Source organism: Coffea eugenioides, chromosome 7 (assembly GCF_003713205.1).
Source record: "Coffea eugenioides isolate CCC68of chromosome 7, Ceug_1.0, whole genome shotgun sequence".
Classification (NCBI taxonomy): Eukaryota; Viridiplantae; Streptophyta; class Magnoliopsida; order Gentianales; family Rubiaceae; genus Coffea; species Coffea eugenioides.
The window spans coordinates 10695665-10711857 of NC_040041.1; the positions used below are offsets into that span (position 1 = coordinate 10695665).

A 16193-nucleotide genomic window follows, 5' to 3' on the forward strand; every position below is an offset into this window, starting at 1 on the left:
GTCTTGTGATATACACACAGGGTTTGTCTAATGGATGTTCAATGAACAATGGTGAAGACGTATTTTAGGTGTTAGATCTTTGGAAAGGTATGACTAATTAGGGAAAGTATATAAAGGTAAAGAAAAGTGATGATAATTGTTAGTATGTTTATAGTTGGCATTTAGCTATGTTAACAAATGTTTAATAGACACTCGTTAGAAAAACTCATATAAACATATATATATAGTCTACATGATATGGACATTAAATTAAAGCTTGTGCAGGACGGATTAAGAAACCTTTTCAAATTTCCATTAATTTAATTCGAATGCAAGGAGGTTCAAGCAAGAAACTTGGAAGATGTTGACTTAGCTCGAGAAGGAAGATTAAATTATTGCTCACAAACCGGTCCATTTAACCAGTGGAATTTATGTGTAATCCATCTGCGGTTTTTGTGTCATTAATTTCTTTTAGGATTTTTCCTATTTTGTCTGTTTTAAGTAATTATTGTTTGACTTTTTACTAAGTAATTTGGTTAGATGTATTTAGTCAATAAAATGGCCAATCTTGTGTTAAGTTTTGAACTTAATGGGCCGTTAATTTAGTTGAATCCAATAGATTAGTTATTAAATAAGTGAAATCAGTCCAAGTTCGATTTGGATTTCGGTTTAGGTTAGGGTTTTGCCTATATAAGGTTTTAAACATCATTGTAATAGACGGTCGATTCAAATGAATGAAACTTGAAATTTCGTTCTTTCTTCAAGTTTAAGTGGAAACTCTTGTCTTTCAAATTTTGGTTCATCTCAAGTGAGGATTTTTGAGTGGATTGAGTGTCATATCAGTTTGGTATTCACCTAAATTGTGACCGGCCTACCCTATTTTCCATCCCAATATTATCCATAACTTGGTCAACATAGGTCTTTTCACTGTCTAGTCAAATTGTCTCTTTGAAAAGCGGGAGTTTGGAGAGTCAGGTTCGTATCACTACACCTACATGATACTCCCTCCGTCCCGTTTTGTTAGTCTTGTTTTCCTTTTTCGTCTGTTCCAAATTGTAGTCCACTTTCCCATTAAGGAATGTAGTAATCTTTCAAATTGTCTAAAATAACCTTATTAAATATCTTGTTATTAATACATTGTTATTAAATACTAACCCACTACATTGAATACATTGAGCTTTTCCAATACATAGATAAATGAAAAGTCTATCTTTGTTATTTATTGGCACTATTGGCGGTAATTGAAACAATCAGGGTGCACTATTGGCGGTAACTATTGGCGGTGCACTATTGACGGTAACTGATATTTATTGGCACCATTAGCTGTAACTGATATTAATTGGCACTCTTCGTGATTAGCATAAGGGTATTTTAGGAAATTATTAATCTAAATTTATGTTTCCAACCAAATTAATTACACTTTCTTAATCTGTGTGAAAAAAAAACCAAGACTAACAAAACGGGACGGAGGGAGTATAAACAATTTATTACGTTTTCAGTGTGTACAACATTAATTTAAGATAAAAACACATTAACTTAAGATGTAACTGTGTCCTAAATCATGTTCTTTGCTTTTTGATGAAGGAAGTACGCAGCTACATATGATTCTCTTCTAGTAGTCAGAATTTTATGTTGGAAAGCTTTCATCGTCTGCGCATTTTACAGCTGTTTAAGATTGAGCTACGAAATTGTTGCTTTTTGGCAATTCTAATGCCATTTTTTTCATAGGATATATGCCCTTGATGCGGCAACTGAACACTGAGGATTTTGTGCCAAATAGTCGACATAAAAGATCTACAATTCACACTCTCCCTACATAACATGGGCACTAGCTTTGCTAAGCATACTTGGTTTTATCTATAGTTATCGATCTTTGAGGTTGATCCAAGCTATATAGAAAGAGAATTACTAGCCCATTAATTAAATTATTACAAAAAGAGGATACCAAACCGACCCTCAGCGCCATTAACTGCCATCTTTTTTCCAAGGAATATTTGATGAGATTTGATGGGTAAATATGATTGAATCATCCACATCACTTAGTCCATTTATCATGTGGAGAAAATCAAGAAAGGCATCTCTCTTGGCCTTTGCTCAGAAATGGAGAATCTGCTTGAGCACTTCTTGGTTCCTTCTTCTCCCTTTTGTACGGATCCATGTAACATGCCCGTTATTTGATTTAGTCAAAAGTCTCGTTTAGATTATGATATAATTCTTTTGGGTGAGAGGCTCCTCTTTTTATTGAGGGGTCAATCATCTGGATAAAAAAGTAACCTCTGCGTTTGTATTGGTCATTTTTTGAAAAATAAATTTTTCATATACAATGTTACAATAATATACAAATAAAATCGAATTATTGCTATAGCAAAATATTTCAAAAATACTTTCAAAAATAGTTATAGTAAAAGTTTTTCACCTATATTATTACAGTAAAATATTTCAAAAACACTCCAAAAATAACTAATCCAAACAGAGAAACTTCTTTTGCTCAATCAAATTGATTCTTTTTTAAAATTAGTAACTTGTATAAATTAAGATTTTCTTTTTACTTTCTCGGAACCTCTTTTTTTTTCTTAAAACTGTTTTGATATTCTCTACAAATTTCTATAACTTAATAAGTTTGAAGTAAAGTTTAATTGGCAGATTTTTTTCTTGGAATGTTTTATAAATTTCCTTCTATTTGTATCCCTTACAGAACCTCATATTTCTTCTACAGAATCTTCTAATTGTTCTAGAGCAGTTAGAAAGATATTCTCATAAATTATTTGGTTTAGATATAGAATAGCCACATATCTTCCCGGCTACGGAATGAGAAATCTTTCTCTCGTTACATGAATCCAATTTTCATTTGGAATTATTGGTCCAAGATATATCAGTAAAAGTAACCTATTTAAATAAAAGACAGAAAATAATTATATCATTTGTCAGCAACATTAACAAATTCATTTGGATGCCCACAGGCAAAAGGTATCATGTTCTGTTCATTTGGAGAAGTCCAATCAGTATGCAAATTAGATCAAACAATATGATCGTTATTGAATTTTATCATCGTTATTGAATTAGATAAAAAAAAAAAAACTACCATTTCATTTTTTTTTTGAACTACATAGGATCTGGATTAATCTTAATCGTTATTGACTTGCCAAAATATGCCACTGCCCGATCATACTGAAAGGAATAGAAATAGTAACTAGGATTTGGATTAATTTTGTAAATTTGGATCATAGAATTTTGTACAATAATTGTGAAAACACGTTAAATTGGACAGTTAGGGGGCATATAGTGAAACCTGTCAATCGTGGAAAATTCAGTACATGATTAGAGAAAGAATAATCAATATTTTTCTGATTTTGACTTGTCTATCGAAACCATGGGCTGTGTACCATTCCGCACTCAGAATCAGTAAAGGCAAAAGACTGTTATCATCCACTATAACTTTCCATTTCAGAATCTTCAAGCAAGTTGAGATTCTATGTAGTCGTGAGATGGCAACGGGTTTTCTGGTGCACCATAGTATGCAACATTCATTTTATGCCCTTTGATGTATTGACGTCTGTTCCTTTTGAATTATTATCATTATGTTTCTAATTAAGTTGAACTCTTGAAAAGTACACATATCAATGTTTCAAAATATATAACATAGGTGTTATACTTTAATGTATAATAGAGGATTTATAGGCGTAACATAGGTATTATACATTAGTCTTTCCTTGAGAAAATTACTGCAATCATTCTCAGGTAGCCTTCTATATATACCTGCATGCACTTCAATATTTTCCTCAAAGCAAGCCTTAAAATTCCCCTCAAATCAAATACTACTAGTGCAAATTTTCAATCCCAAGATCACTTCCCAATATTAAGATGGAAGCAGTGAGGAGATTGGGGTCAGAAAAGCCAGTGGTGATCTTCAGCAAGAGCAACTGCTGCATTTCCCATGCTATAAAGATGTTGTTAAGCAGCTTCGGGGCGAATCCTACGGTTTATGAGCTTGATCAACATGCAAAAGGAAAGGAAATCGAGAATGCGTTGCTAGCATTAGGATGCCATCCAAGTGTTCCTGCTGTTTTCATAGGGAAGCTTTTTGTTGGTGGTTCTGATGAGGTTATGAGCCTCAATGTTCAGGGCAAGTTGAAGCCACTGCTTATCAAGGCCAACGCTATATGGATGTGAGATTAATCAGATGTTCTGAAACATCTAATGAATTAGCCTCGGTTCTTTTTTTTTTTTTTCCTTCTAAAGAAAGCCACTAAGAATCTTGGATAGTATAAACTCCTACAGGTGTTTTTTTGTATTATAATATGTGAGTTAGATATTCTATGTCTCTACCTTTTGATTTTGATGTACTAAGGGTGCCAGATACTTTTGTATTGCAGTATCTTTGTTTTTGTATGGTTTATCAAGTGGAAGTCAAAATATGTCACCAAACAATGTCAAAATTTTGCTTTTTCCTCCAGACCTTCTTATTTATTTACTTATTTTTTGGGTCAGTTTACTCATTGAACTCTTAAACATGCTTTCTTGGTCATTTCTTAAGTTAACTGAGTTGATGTCCCTTGCATACTATCATATCATGGGCATGCATGTCCTTCAGTTTTCAAGAAATCCCTAATACATATTAAGAATTCTGTGTGTATAAGGACACCAAAAAAAAAAAAATTAAGAGAGAAAAAGAAGACAAATTTAATTAATAGGTGAAATCAAACTCTGAAATAGTTTCGTAATTGCATTTTCTCAAAAAATGGCAACAATTACGTGCAATGACTATTGTAAGATCCAACTGAGACAACGAAGAAGAAAAGAAATTCAGTACACAAAATTAGATCCTTAAATAATTTAGTGACTAAAGGTGATCTAACCAAAATTTTTGTTTGTGGGGTTTTCTTTTTTTTTTTTTTTGGGGGGGGGGGGGGGGCTATATATAGGTGGCACTTTATTTCTCTCATACTTTTTGCTTTATTAGAAAAGTAAACTCAACGAGGTTCTTTAGTTTCAAGTGGAATGGCAAAGTAGTGATATTGGATATTAAACTAAATTAATCTGCAGCTTGTATTTTATTTTTTATTTTTTATTTTTTTGTGTTGCAAGATTAGTTTGACTTATTGTTGACTTAGTACATTGAAGGCAACTACACCGAATTGGTAATTTAAGCAATATATAGTGAGACAATACTTGGCAGGAAAAAAAAAGGCAGAAGTGTTTCTGTATGTTAATGTTTACAACTTAGTATCTCAGTTAGTATGTTGGCATAAGCTCGGATTGAGATGGTTATTTTTTTTCATTTCAATGTTAGATTTTGGACTTCTTCTACGGTATAGAGCAGACATCAATCAACTACTGAACTATCACCCCAATGGAGAATGGAGTAGTCAATAATTTAGTAGAGTTTCTTCTAATATTCAGTCTCATTCTACTCTTGGAAAAATGAGTGAAAATATAATGCCTATGGCCTCATGCACATGGCGGGCTATTGCACGGGGAAGAGTTTATCCAGTGCGCACTTTCGAGTAGCAGCTACGGGTTCTCTTGTCAACCAAAAAAAAAAGGAAAAAAATTACCGGTGGAGATTGGACCATATGCTTTAAGAAGTAATGCAATAAATACACCCACAAAAGACTAAATGTGGACACTAAGATATTAACATGGACGCTAAAGTATTAACGTACAAATATACCTTGTCTACCTTAATTCCATCCGACATGGAAATTGGGTCGACTAACAAATCGAGACCTTAAAAACCTGTCCAGAGAGTGTAATTAGTTAATTGCACGATTAGAACACGGAATTAACGAGCTTATATTGACTCTGAAGAAAAATTGAAAATCAAATAACTTTTCCAATGTCGATTGTTAGATATATACTAGAAGCTTGTTAGTCGGACTCCCAAAAATTTTTGTATTCTATATTCAAGATAAATAACTTTCTTTTTCATATTTATTTTTATCATATATTAAGTAGTACTGAGAAACATGCAAATATTATACATCATACCGTTCAATTTTATAGCATTATGTGTCGGGTTTAATTTGATCTTTACAGCTGCTTAGTAAGAATAGAGACTAAAGGCGTGATTTTTCATCTTTGAGAACTAATGAATTAACACCTTTACAAGTTGCTTAATATGCAAATATTATACATCATACTGGTCAAGTTTATAGCATCATGGTCGGCTTTGATTTGATTTTTATGGCTGCTTACAAGAATAAAGACTAACTGAAGACGTGATTTTTCATCTTCAAGAAGTAATTAATTAGTACCTTTACAAGCAGCTTGGAGGATATAGCGGTATCTAGCCTTCATTCCCTATGTCTCCCAATACTTCTCTCTCATATCTTAACGGGATATTTTTCTTTTTTTTTTTTTTGGTTTGGAAAGAGGTAGGCAACTATTTTTTTTTTTTTGGTAACCGGAACATGCCTCGACTTGAACCACGTAGGATTCGAACCGACACATCAAACCGAAGGAGTACGCCACGGCCTCACGCAACACACCCGGGCGAGTCACGGGAGTTTAAGTTCAGGATAAGATTCAAACCTAGAATCAAAGGAGTTCTTAAGAGTTCGCTTACCACTGGACTACCCCGTAGGAGCAGGCAACTACCTTTTATTCTCTTGGGTGGCTAGTCTACAACCTGTTGGTGAATATAGAAGTATAGAAACTAATGAATTTCACTTTTAAATCTATTATGTTTTAAAAGATTGCACATTTTACACTTAAACGTTTTTTCATTCCTGACATCTTGGCAGTATTTTTGACAACCATTTAGTGTCACTTTACACTTCCAATCTTTGAATGCTTCATATTTATCTCAAAATATGTATAATGAAACTATATGAACGGTATCCTGAAATTTGACATCAAAATCCATGAAACCCACACAAAATTTAGTGAAAGCATATACGTTCTTGCTCACTTTTATGGATAAAATTAACAACCATTTTGGATAATTTTGAACATTTTGATAACTTTTCAGTATGAAGTGTTTAAAATAAAATAGTTCCGAGGATGAAAACGTAAAGGGTGTAGAACAGAACAAGTTTATGTGATTTGATCATTCACATTATTTGATGTATTTATCATGGGGAGGAAATCAAGAAAGGCATCTCTTTTGGCTTAGAGTCGAAATATATCTCTCACAAGGGGGGAATCTGCTATTACTACCCCTTCTTGGCACTTTTTTCTGCCTTTTGTACGGATTTCTGAACCATACCATTGTGCTTTAGTCCATGTTATGATGCTATGCTGTACCGTCAATTGGGTGGGTGGCCAAGAATCCCTTTCTTCCAAAAGAAAAAACCAAAGGGTATCAACTTTTGCTGAACAATTTATTTCTCCCATTTTTATCAGTGGTCTTAGATGCAATACAATGTATACTTCATCTGCTTAAAAGAAATAAAAGGCAAAGTAGTCATACTTAGCAAGCCCAAAAGGATGTGATTTACATGGATTCTCTCTACACAATCTAAGGATTTGGTTCCGTTCATCTGGAGAAGTCTAATTAATGCTAAGTTGAAGCAAGTTTTGGTACATATCATGACCAGCGGTCAAGAAGAAGGCAATGTCTTTTTATTAAAATGGATGCATTTATCTTCACTTGCTTGAAGATTCTGTTCATTCTTCTTTTTCAGTTATTTGGAATTCATGACTCAAATTTTTGTAATATTTTGCTGTTTCTTATTAATTTGATTTCAGAATTAAAGTCATTTTAGGGCATGCCTATGCTGTACAAATTACACGTGCAAAGTCATAGCATAATTGTCCATATTTTGACTGTACCTGCTGATCTGAGGCCTTTAGTGCAAAAAGCTAATATTTGTTGTCATTTGATTATTTCATCCACTGATTTTAGGTTCTGATATTTTAGACAGTCTGTTTGGTTGATTTTCTCATTTGCTTTTGTATTCATAATTTAACATTTTTAATAACCAAAAGGATTGAAATTTAGAATCTCCCTGAAAGTGGTTTTGACTGATTTTGATTTTTCTTTATGATCACTTGTCATAGTCAATTTTTGCAATAAAGAAGCCCTAAATTTGGTGGCGCTATACAAAATAACAGCAAAGCAAGAATTTCTTTGATTTTGACAATCTAAGGGAATCCACGAGCCATGTATCCTTTTGCCATCATAATCTTCTAGTAAAGGAAGGAGACTGTTATCATCTATTAATTCTTTCACTTTCCGTCATAAGAAGCAAACCTCAAAATGTTTATGCAACTAATTGAGATTCTATTCTGTGTGAGACACATTAAGGTACTATACTATAGATTCCAATCCAAACACCAACTCTGGAAGCAAATTTTTACAGCTTTCATAAGAATTCCTGCTTGAATAAAACTATGTACAATTCCATGGCTCTAGGCCTCTATATATACCTCATGCAATTCAGGTTTTGTTCAAACCAAGCCTCAAACTTCCTCTCAATTCTCAACTCAATAATAGTGCATATTCTGAAGTTCTTGACTAGACTTTTTTTTTGTCAAAGGTAGGATGGAAGCAGTGAGGAGATTGGGGTCAGAAAAGCCAGTGGTGATCTTCAGCAAGAGCAATTGCTGCATTTCACATGCTATTAGGATGTTGTTATGCAGCTTTGGCGCGAACCCTACTGTTTATGAGCTTGATCAACATCCTAAAGGAAGGGAAATTGAGAATGCATTGCTAGCATTAGGATGCCATCCAAGTGTTCCTGCTGTTTTCATAGGGAAACTATTTGTTGGTGGTTCCAATGAGGTTATGAGCCTCAATATTCAAGGCAAGCTGAAGCCATTGCTTATCGAGGCAAAGGCTATATGGATGTAATAACCAGAATATAGTTAAGCGCCCAAAGGATTTGGTTTTGCTATTTAAATTGTTGTCTTTTCCTTTTGAGCAAAGCAACCCAAATTCAGGTAGGGCTTGAGCATGGACTCCTACCATTTTTATTAAGTCTAAGTTTTATTGAGTTTTGAGTGACTTTTAGTCATTGTAATATGAAATGCAAGTCAGATATTCCATGTACCGTTCTGATTTTGATGCACTAATAAGGTTATAGTCAATGATGGTATTTAATGCCCAATTGTCCTATTAACATCTTGTTTGTTTGAGGTTTTTATTTTAAGTGGGAAGGGATAAGAGATAAGCTTACTTAATTAATTATCTTCCCTGGTAGTTTTGCTTTGAAGGATGTGATTTAAGCTTTTTAATTTTAACTGATCAATTGGAAATGAAATGAGTTAATAGTTAATTTTGTTCTCTCAGGACTTTTGATTTGCTGGATAGCTGTGAATAGTCTGGCTAGATTGGTTGTAGTAATTTGAAAACCTAGTTATTAAGAACTCGTATTATACCTGTTAATCTGTATAATAAAAAAAAAAATTTCATTTAAAAGTTATTCTGAATAATACTCATACTTTTCAACTAATCTATATAAAACACGTAATAAACTTTTGGTATATTATATTTCACAAATTATACTTCAATTTTTAAAAAGTTTTAAAATTTGTACAAAGATAATAGCATACCTTCCGAGTTATATACAATCTAGCAACTTCTTAAATCATAAATTTTATAGGTATAAAAATAATAAGGTGATGAAATAATAATAATTTTAATATCTCATAATGAAGGATACGAGCTCGTATTGGTACTAATACAGCATAGTCTCCGAGAATTGTAATAATCTTTTCCATACTTTTAGTTTCATCATATATATATATATATATGGATTAATCTTTCCTATAGTGACAATGTATACATTATCAGCGTTGGATGAATGACAACTATGTAAAATTTAAAGTTGAAATTTAACTTTTGCATAAATGTCATGAATTCAACGATGATAGTGTATCCATCAATATACTATATATATATAATTGTATCATTTACGCATAAATTTATATGATTAATTTCACTAAATTCTTATGCGTAATTTTGACTGACTAGTATTTATATGATGAACTTGTACCATCTTTAAAAGAAAAAATTACGTGTAATGTTCCGTATGATATCTGCTGGCGAAGTAATGAGTTGACAACTCATACTTGAGAAAATTAGGTTTAATTGCGGAGTTGAATCATTCTCTTCTCATCAATTTCCGTTTAATCCTCATCAACATGGATTTGGAGCTAGAAACGTCGTCGTACGTGTCATATTTCATCTGAGAACCCAAAAATTTTTTCCCTCTTAAGCAATAATCGGAGCTAAACCCTAAAGCCCAACTCATCGGCTTTGAAACCCTTCTCTCTCTCTCTCTCTCTCTCTGTTTTGGACGCTTGAAATCGCCCATGAACTTGGACAAGGACCATCATATTAATTAGTGGATTCTCTACAAAATCCCAAAATCCATTCATCGATTCCACTCCTGAATTTTATTCTACTATGGCGAATTCGTTGCCGGAGGATGCCCTGGCAGAAATCCTCGTGAAACTGCCCGTCAAGACATTGTTGAGATTCTGCTGCGTCTCTAAAACATGGTTCGCTTTGATCAACAGCCCTTATTTTGAAGACAAGCATCTGAAATACTTACACAGCAAGAATCGCAAAGTCGTCCTCGTCAAGCGGTTCATCAAGAACGAATTCAAAACCCTGTTATCATTCCATTCTCACGATGAAGATGAATCTCTCCCCAGTGTTGCCCCTAATATAGAGCTACCTTCGTGGAATCGTTACTCATTCGACATATATGGAGCGTGCAATGGCATCGTTTGCTTCTCGGATCTCTCCGAAATTCATCTGTGTAATCCTGCAACACGCCAATTCCTGACACTTCCTCCAAGCCTCCGCTTTGATCCACCAAAAGGGTTCAAATCGGTCAGTCCACATGCTTTAGGGTTTGGCTTTGATCCATCCACCCAAGATTACAAGGTAGTCAAGCTATATAAACTTTATCCAAAATCAAGAAGTAATTATTCTTATTTGGGGATGGTGATGGGAGTTCAAATATACAAGCTCTGTACAAATTCTTGGAGAAAGGTTGATCTTATCCTTCCACAAGTAGTGAACATTTATCCCCCATGTTTCCCTGCCACAGTCAATGGATGCTTTCACTGGGATGCATCTGACATCGACCCTGAGTCGGGGTCGGTCATGAGAAATATCCTTTCTTTCAACATGTGCACTGAGGTTTTTAGAAAGATAGAATATCCCTCTGATGCGCGACAGCCGCATGTAAGACCGGATGTTTTCGTCTTGGATGGGGATCTTGCTGCTATCTCGATCAAATTCCCTTACCTGCCATTTTCCTCACTCTTGTATGAGGAAACCATGGATATATGGGTGATGATGGAGTATGGCGTCAAAGAGTCTTGGATCAAGAAATTTTCCTTACAAACCCCCATGGCTGGACTTAATTTACCATTATCCTCTTGGAATGATGATAAGCTGCTTTTGCTGCAAAGGGTTGGTGAGGATGGATGTTTGATTTCTCGCTCTCTGCGTGATAACAGCCAAGCAATCATGAAATATGACATTTTTGGGACTGAACTTACCCTAAGAGCCATTGTGTATCAGGAAACATTGGTTTCTCTCAGCGCAAGAGGTGATGGATTATCATGGCGGAATATGGATGATCAGCCAGGAGAAAGTGAAAGCTACTGATTTTAGCTAAGCATATCTGGCTTGGGTATGTTCTAAACCTTACAAGGAGAAACGAAACAAAACATTTCACTGTCGCATGATTGACGTTCTGATTTACGTCCCTATCAGTTGAATTGTGTTTTGAGGACAACTGCAAATAGTATATCTTTTGGTGATATTTACTTGAAAGTTGGTCTCATTTAGGTTTAATTTGTGTGACTCATCTGTTTGCTAATCAGGATGTCTGCTTTTTGCTAATAGTAAGTGTTTTTTTCTTCTTTTTCTTAAGGGCATTCATAAAAGCCATAAAGAAGAAACATAGTAGACCTAGTGTGGCTTTGGTAACATTGCACTTGTAAGGTTTCTTTGCTAAAGTATTTCCTTATGAACAACATAACACTTGCGAAAAAAACAGTAATCTTTGCTCCTGCAGTTTCTCAATATATATATATATATATATATATATATTTATATATAACATAGTTCTGATTTTCAAATTTTTCATGGAAGAAGAAAAGAATCGAGGCAACGTTTAACTAAATTGGTAAGTGTTACCCTTCTTATGGGTCATCTAGTTAGTCCTTTAATGAATTTTCTTTCTAAAAAGTGCAAAGCATAAAAACCGACCCTTTGGAATCATTAAACATCTTTTTGACGGAACATTTGGTGAGATAGGAAAGATAATATGGTCGAATCTTGAAAACTATTCTTCGATCTATTTATCATGTGGTAAAAGTCTAGAAAGGCATCATCTTTGTGTTAGAGAAAAATTTTGCTCAGAAATGGAGAATATTATCGACTAAAGCCCTTCTTTGTATCTTCTTCTTGCTTTTGTGACGGCTCTTTAGACCATGACCATTTATGGTTTAGTGCAGATCTTTCATGTCAGTTTCCTCATTGGATTGGTGGCAGAAAATCCTTTCGTTTCAAAAGCAAAATAATTGAAGGCACTTGGGTGGTTGATAATTTAATTAGTTGAAAGATGCGGGTCATATTAGCTTGATTCGATCTAGAACATGTTAGAGTCTTGATTGGACCGCATTTGTTCAATCTGAATCAATCATCTTGAAATAAAATTTTTTTAAATAAATAGTCTAAATAAGACCAAATTTGATCTGTGAAGAGAAAAAAAAAAAAAACACTCTGCACGTTAATCAACTTTGATAAACAACAACTTACTCCAACCTTTATCCCTAAAGGGATAGAAAATTTTTTTCTTTGCAATAAGTTGCCTAAGATATTTTGCCTTAGAAACAGGAAAGATCAGAACAGGGTTACACGTACTATTCACCGTAAACAGTCAAAAGGAATTATATTCTTTTCACTTGGAGAAGTCCACTGTTTTGCTTTCTCTTTTCTTTTCTTTTTTTCTTTTTTTTTTGAATTTTCTTGTCCAATTTCTGCTGATATAGTTTTACTCACTTGAGTTTCTAATGACCATTTGCATAAACGCATGGTCTTATAAATCATATGATTAAAAAAGAAAAGATCTTGCTTATCATTCCAGCGTCAACAGATAACCTGAGATGTGATATTTTGGGGCCTTCCACTTTGGAAACTTCAGGGGATCACACAGTAAGAATTTCTCGGACATTGATAATTTAACTGAATTCATACATAACCCATAGAACACCTTCCTGGCCTCAGAATCTTTCTAGTAAAATTAAGAAGAAAACTTTTATCATCTACTGCTGCTTTCCGTTTTCAATGTTGTCAGCATGAAAAGGCAACTTAAGACGGATCAAGCCTCAATCCTATTTCTATAGCTGCTGATAATATCTAAAGCATCTACTTTAGAATCAAAATCTTCTAGATTTCCTACTTTTCCAATTTGAAGAAAACTATTGCAATCCATCATCCTTAGCCCTCTATATATACTTTTATGGAACTCAAGATTTTTCTCAAACCAAGCCATACAATTCCTCCCAACTCAAGCGGAAGCTCAAAAAATTTCAAGTTCTTGACCTTGCGATTTTTACCAAAAGTAGAATGGAAACAGTGAGGAGGTTGGGATCAGAAAAACCAGTGGTGATCTTCAGCAAGAGCAACTGCTGCATTTCCCATGCTATCAAGGTGCTGATAAGCAGCTTCGGGGCGAATCCTACGGTTTATGAGCTTGATCATCACCCCAAAGGAAGGGAAATTGAGAATGCATTGCTAACATTAGGATGTAATCCAAGTGTTCCTGCTGTATTCATAGGGAAGCTATTTGTTGGTGGCTCCAATGAGGTTATGAGCCTAAATGTTCGAGGCAAGTTGAAGCCATTGCTTATCGAGGCCAACGCTATATGGATGTGATTCCATTTAAGGCACCATCCATAGGTTTAGTGTGTGTGTGTGCTTTTTTTTTTTTTTTTGCCATTTAGCTTTGTTTTTCCTCCCTCTTCTTTATGAAGGCCACTTTGAGGTGACAAGGGTTTTGGCATGAAGTCTTAGCAATTGTACTAAGACAAGGTTTTGATCAATTTTGAGTCTCTTTGAGTTCTCAAGAGTCTTATCATATCGAGCTAGATCTATGTCAGTGTCTATGTACTTTTACAGCATTCCAACATAATGAGAAGAAATAACTTTGGTTAATTATGTTATGTTATATATATATATATATATATATATATACTTGGTAGATAAATAGCTAAACTTTTTTTTTCTTTTTTTTAAAAAAAAGAAAGAAAGAGGGGATTGACCGGCTTACTTAAGCTGAAGGCTAGATATATTTATATGAAGGTGAGCTTCAAATGCAACAAAAGTGCTTGCCACATTTTCATTTATTTTTCTTCAAATTAGTTAGTCCAAACATATATTGGAGATCAATTACAAAAGGATGAAACTAATTAGTTGCTTAGCTCATAGGAGGATGTATTGGCTTAATTGACAAAAAATGCGGTCTTTGCAAAGCATACCGGTTCTGATTTTGGAATTATCTAAGAAACTAAACTGGAGGTAAGGGTTAATAAAATTGGTATCGCTTACTCTTGTTATGTCATCTGGTTATCCTCTAAATCTAATTTAAAAGCTATATATGAAGAAAAAAAATTCACTTTTAGTCTTCAAAGTTTCGAGATAAGACCAATTTGGTCCTCATTATTTCAATTAAACTAAAAATAATCCCTAAAATTTCAATTTTTACCAAATTATTCCTCATTATTTTGATCTAAATAAATGTAGTCCCTAAAGTATGTTGTTGCCCAAATTAGTTCCCAATGCTTTGTCAAATTTAAGTAAAGTTACTAGCATAATATGAAAAATACACAAAAATTCTAGAAAAATTATAAATTTTTTTGAGAAATTAAAACACTAAAAAAATAACTATAACATATTTACTTTTTACCAAATGATGACAGTTGGTAGATATGCTAAATTGTTATTTGTACATAAAAGTAGGCAAAAGTGCACGTAGAAATTATAATACTTAATTTGTTTGTTAGAAAAGCACACAAAACAAATAAGTAGAGCTCATTCACATCGCATGATTTATTTTAATGTTAATTGAATTTCTTGGGTTACCTTACACTTATGTCATAGAGTTTTTAAAATCATTATATTTTTTGTAATTTTCCACAATAATTATAGAATTCGTGTGTATTTTTATTTTATATGAATAGAATTTTGTATATTTTATAAAACATTAAGGACCAACATAATGACTTAATATGCTTTAGGGACTACATTTGTTTTAATTAGTTGAAACACTGAGGACCAATTTCTGTAAATTTTGTGGACAAAAAATGCATTTTGCCTTTAAAAGAAATGGGAATTAACCAACCCTCGGGTTCATCAAATGTCTAGTGGATTGATAATACTATTGAATCTTCGACATTATTATTCTACCTATTTATATCATGTGGAGAAAGGCATCATTTTAGTGATAGAGAAAATGTTGCACAGAAATGGAGAATCTGCTACTACCCTTCTTGGTAGCTTCTTGTCGCTTTTGTACTGGTTTTTTAGACCATGACCAATCTGGTTTGGTCTACATATTTATGCTGTTTTCAAATTGGGTTAGTGGTGAAGAATCCTTCAATTGCAAAAGCAAGAATTTCAAGGGGCCCGGGTGGCTTTGTAGGAGGGAAATGGTTCGGTTTTACTTTTATTAGTTGAAGTCGTCAGTCAACTTTGATAAACAACATGAAAAACTTTGACAAAAAAAAAAACTTTGATAAACAACAACTTCCTCTTATCTTTATTACCTAAAAGGAAAAACAAAATGAAAAACTGAACTCCCTTTTCTTTGTAATATACATGGTCTAAAATATTTGGAAATAATACAAAATCATACGTACTATTGGCCTCTGATAGGGAGGAACGCCTTGAGAGAGTCCACCAAAGACTCCAATATGTAAATCAGGAACCCAATTCTGATCCAAAATCTTAAATCATTAGGTCTTGAGTCTTTATTTATATATTAACTGCTCTTTCTTTATCTCTCGTATCAATGTGAGACATAATCCTTTATTCATGAATCTAATTAATCTCTCTCTTCATGAGTAACCCCTTACATTAAATCCAAATTTACAAGCCCTTCTTCGAACCTACTTTAATACTCAATGCAAGCCCACCTTATCCTCTAAGGTCACCTCTTCTCCCAAACATGGACCCACTTTTCTTTAATATCCAAACTACATTCTGGACCCTTGCCAACCTTTGACTCCTTGGTCTAAGGACAACC

The 16193-nt window shown here is 33.7% G+C and overlaps 4 protein-coding genes across 4 annotated transcripts; all 4 read left to right on the plus strand.

Annotated features, from left to right (window-relative positions):
* Positions 1 to 3840: 3840 nt before the first annotated feature.
* On the plus strand, positions 3841 to 4149 carry LOC113778768 (monothiol glutaredoxin-S6-like). Its single transcript, XM_027324258.1, has one exon. The coding sequence runs from the start codon at positions 3841 to 3843 to the stop codon at positions 4147 to 4149; it is 309 nt and encodes a 102-aa protein (XP_027180059.1).
* Positions 4150 to 8464: 4315 nt separating this feature from the next.
* LOC113778759 (monothiol glutaredoxin-S2-like) lies at positions 8465 to 8773 on the plus strand. The gene has a single exon (XM_027324250.1). It carries the CDS (start codon positions 8465 to 8467, stop codon positions 8771 to 8773), a length of 309 nt encoding a protein of 102 aa, XP_027180051.1.
* A 1557-nt stretch (positions 8774 to 10330) lies between these two features.
* On the plus strand, positions 10331 to 11548 carry LOC113776851 (F-box protein CPR1-like). The gene has a single exon (XM_027321906.1). The coding sequence runs from the start codon at positions 10331 to 10333 to the stop codon at positions 11546 to 11548; it is 1218 nt and encodes a 405-aa protein (XP_027177707.1).
* Positions 11549 to 13494: 1946 nt separating this feature from the next.
* LOC113778696 (monothiol glutaredoxin-S6-like) lies at positions 13495 to 13878 on the plus strand. Its single transcript, XM_027324174.1, has one exon. It carries the CDS (start codon positions 13517 to 13519, stop codon positions 13823 to 13825), a length of 309 nt encoding a protein of 102 aa, XP_027179975.1. The 5' UTR covers positions 13495 to 13516; the 3' UTR covers positions 13826 to 13878.
* The last annotated feature ends 2315 nt before the right edge of the window (positions 13879 to 16193 follow it).